The sequence below is a fragment of the Sinocyclocheilus rhinocerous genome, unplaced genomic scaffold (genome assembly GCF_001515625.1).
Source record: "Sinocyclocheilus rhinocerous isolate Xijiao unplaced genomic scaffold, SAMN03320098_v1.1 scaffold14630, whole genome shotgun sequence".
In the NCBI taxonomy this organism is placed as follows: domain Eukaryota; kingdom Metazoa; phylum Chordata; class Actinopteri; order Cypriniformes; family Cyprinidae; genus Sinocyclocheilus; species Sinocyclocheilus rhinocerous.
The window spans coordinates 1-2,434 of record NW_015647619.1 but is presented as its reverse complement, the minus strand read 5'-3'; the positions used below and the strand labels follow the sequence as shown (position 1 = coordinate 2,434).

General features: G+C 34.1%; 1 protein-coding gene across 1 annotated transcript; it reads left to right on the top strand.

Annotated features, from left to right (window-relative positions):
- Nucleotides 1-6: 6 nt before the first annotated feature.
- On the top strand, nt 7-2,425 carry LOC107709331 (CUB and sushi domain-containing protein 2-like; the record flags this gene model as incomplete). The annotated part of the gene is made up of 3 exons (XM_016513780.1): nt 7-98; nt 2,084-2,188; nt 2,311-2,425. Coding segments are annotated over exons 1-3 (239 nt in total), but the record flags the coding sequence as incomplete, so codon positions are not given.
- Nucleotides 2,426-2,434: the final 9 nt, after the last annotated feature.

Genomic DNA, 2,434 nt, shown 5'->3' with positions numbered 1-2,434 from the left:
GATCCAGGTGATTAGCTTTGTGACTGAGCAGAACTGGGACTCTCTTGAGGTGTTTGATGGGGGTGACAACACTGACACCATGCTGGGGAGCTTCTCAGGTGGGCTGTGTAATACTTCTATAACTCGGTTCACTACATAAACACGCATTGTCACAATAATCTTGCTGCTGTTGCTTTGAATGCTTGGATGTTTCCTCTGTAAATGTCTGAGAGAAATGCAAAGTTTGTCTTGCACAGAAATGTAGTTTTACATCATTGTTTAGACCACAATATGATGTATAGAAGAGTTACTGCATTTTTGGAACAGTTTATATATCATAAGAACGATTCTTTATTGTTGTCAGTGTGCATTTGTGTTGCATTATGGGAAACAGAAGATACTTACGCAGTAGGGAAGACTGAAGTTTCACGTTTATTGGCACAAAGTGCAGGCACAAATGTTACAAGTGCCCTAGAGAGAGATAAATGAATGATACATCCTAAAATGAATAATGGAGAACGGAGTGAAGACAGATGAGCCAATCAGATCCACACACACACAGCCATATGACTAAAAGAGCTGTATAAACTCCAGACGAATGTGTGCGTAACGATTCTCATCTGCATTGGGCTTTTAGAAATGAATGCTTGAGGAAAAATAACTAAGTGTATTTTTATTGTATTTTACGTGACTTTTATGCAGTACTGCAGAACACAATATAAATGCAAAGACATCGTAAAACTTGATATTCAGACAGTTGTTTTGTTTTATAATGTTTTGAAGCAGAAATTTCTGTTTACTTGCCTAGTGAAAATAAATGCATGATGTTTGGTTGGCAAATTTGATTTTATCCCATCTCATATAAGATATGCATGATGTAAAATGTTGTATGCATAATATAAAAACCTCCACATTATTTCATAAATATCTTAAATGGCCTGCCACAATTCCATGCTTTTTCAACTGAACTAACAAGTGCCATATTCGATATGCTTATTATGTTTTATCGTATGCAATTTTCACAAAACAAAGGAAAGCATATAATAAAATTAGCTCCATAGCTATTTTAGTATAATTTGTCTACTAGTATGTATTAAGGTGTTGAATTAACTTTTATTTATATATATATATATATGCAAACCAAAGACTGAATAAGGTGCAAATGTGATTTTATAGTAAATAATAAATTAATAGTGTGTTATATTTTAAACACAATATTGTGTTTTTGTTCAATTTGGCCAGCGAAAATATATCCTATAAAGCCACTGCAGAACTGTTGTGCGTCTGTGAGCAACACAGCGGTGTTTAGTTTCTGAATGAATCCGCGTTTTGAACGAATCATGTGAACCAATGATTCAATGGTCCATTCATAAAGTGAGCCCTTTACTTCATTACTGAATTAATCTGCCGTTTGAACGAATCGACTCATAAAGACATTTACCGCCACCTGCTGGTAGTTTTAGTTTCTTCTTTAGAGTATCATTTAATTTATTAAAATAATAAATAAATAAAAACGTTAAAGGGATAGTTCACCAAAAATAAATAAATAAATGAGATGTTTCTCAAATCATCTTCTTTTATGTTTTATGTTAGGCCATTGTAGCCTAAACATTTAACACAATAATAGCTTTAAATTATGTTTTGAGGTTATTTTCCACAGCCAAATTTAGTTTGCGATTAATTAGATTAATCGCATCACCCTGTAATTAATTAGATTTAAAATTTTAATCGACTGACAGCCCTATTTTTTTTTTGTTTGCTTGCTTTTATTTTGTCTTTTTTTAGTATTGAATGTTTTGCTTTATTTAATTTTATTTGAAGGTTTATTAATTCATTTTTATTTCATTTTACAGGTACTGTAGCTTTAGTAATTGTAGTTAGTCACCTTAAACTTACTATATTTCAGTTAGTTGCCAAGGTTTTTCATCTTATAATCTTTTCAGCTTTTTTTAACACTGGTATTTTAATCATTTTAGTTTTAGTTAACAATAACAATGTAGAGTGTACAAAGTTTAATTGCCACTATCAAAAAAGAACAAAAAGTCAAGGACACAGTGATTCAACTACATAATCACAATATGCTAAAAGCTTCGTTATTCTACAGGCACAACCGTCCCAGCCCTCCTAAACAGCACCTCCAACCAGCTCTACCTGCACTTCTTCTCAGATATCAGCGTCTCTGCAGCCGGTTTCCGTCTGGAGTACAAGAGTAGGACATCTGTTGCGCGTCCTGTGCATCTGGACTACACACTCATCAATAAAAACTCAACTAGCTTTTTCACTCAGCTTAATTCCTCGTTGTTTGTCATGTTTTGTTGTTTTCTCTCACAGCTGTGTCCCTCACTAGCTGTCCTGAAACGGTTGTACCCATGAATGGCTTCAAAGTGGGTGAGAGATTACAGATGAACAGTGTGATGTCCTTCCAGTGTGACCCTGGATATACTCTGCAGGTGAG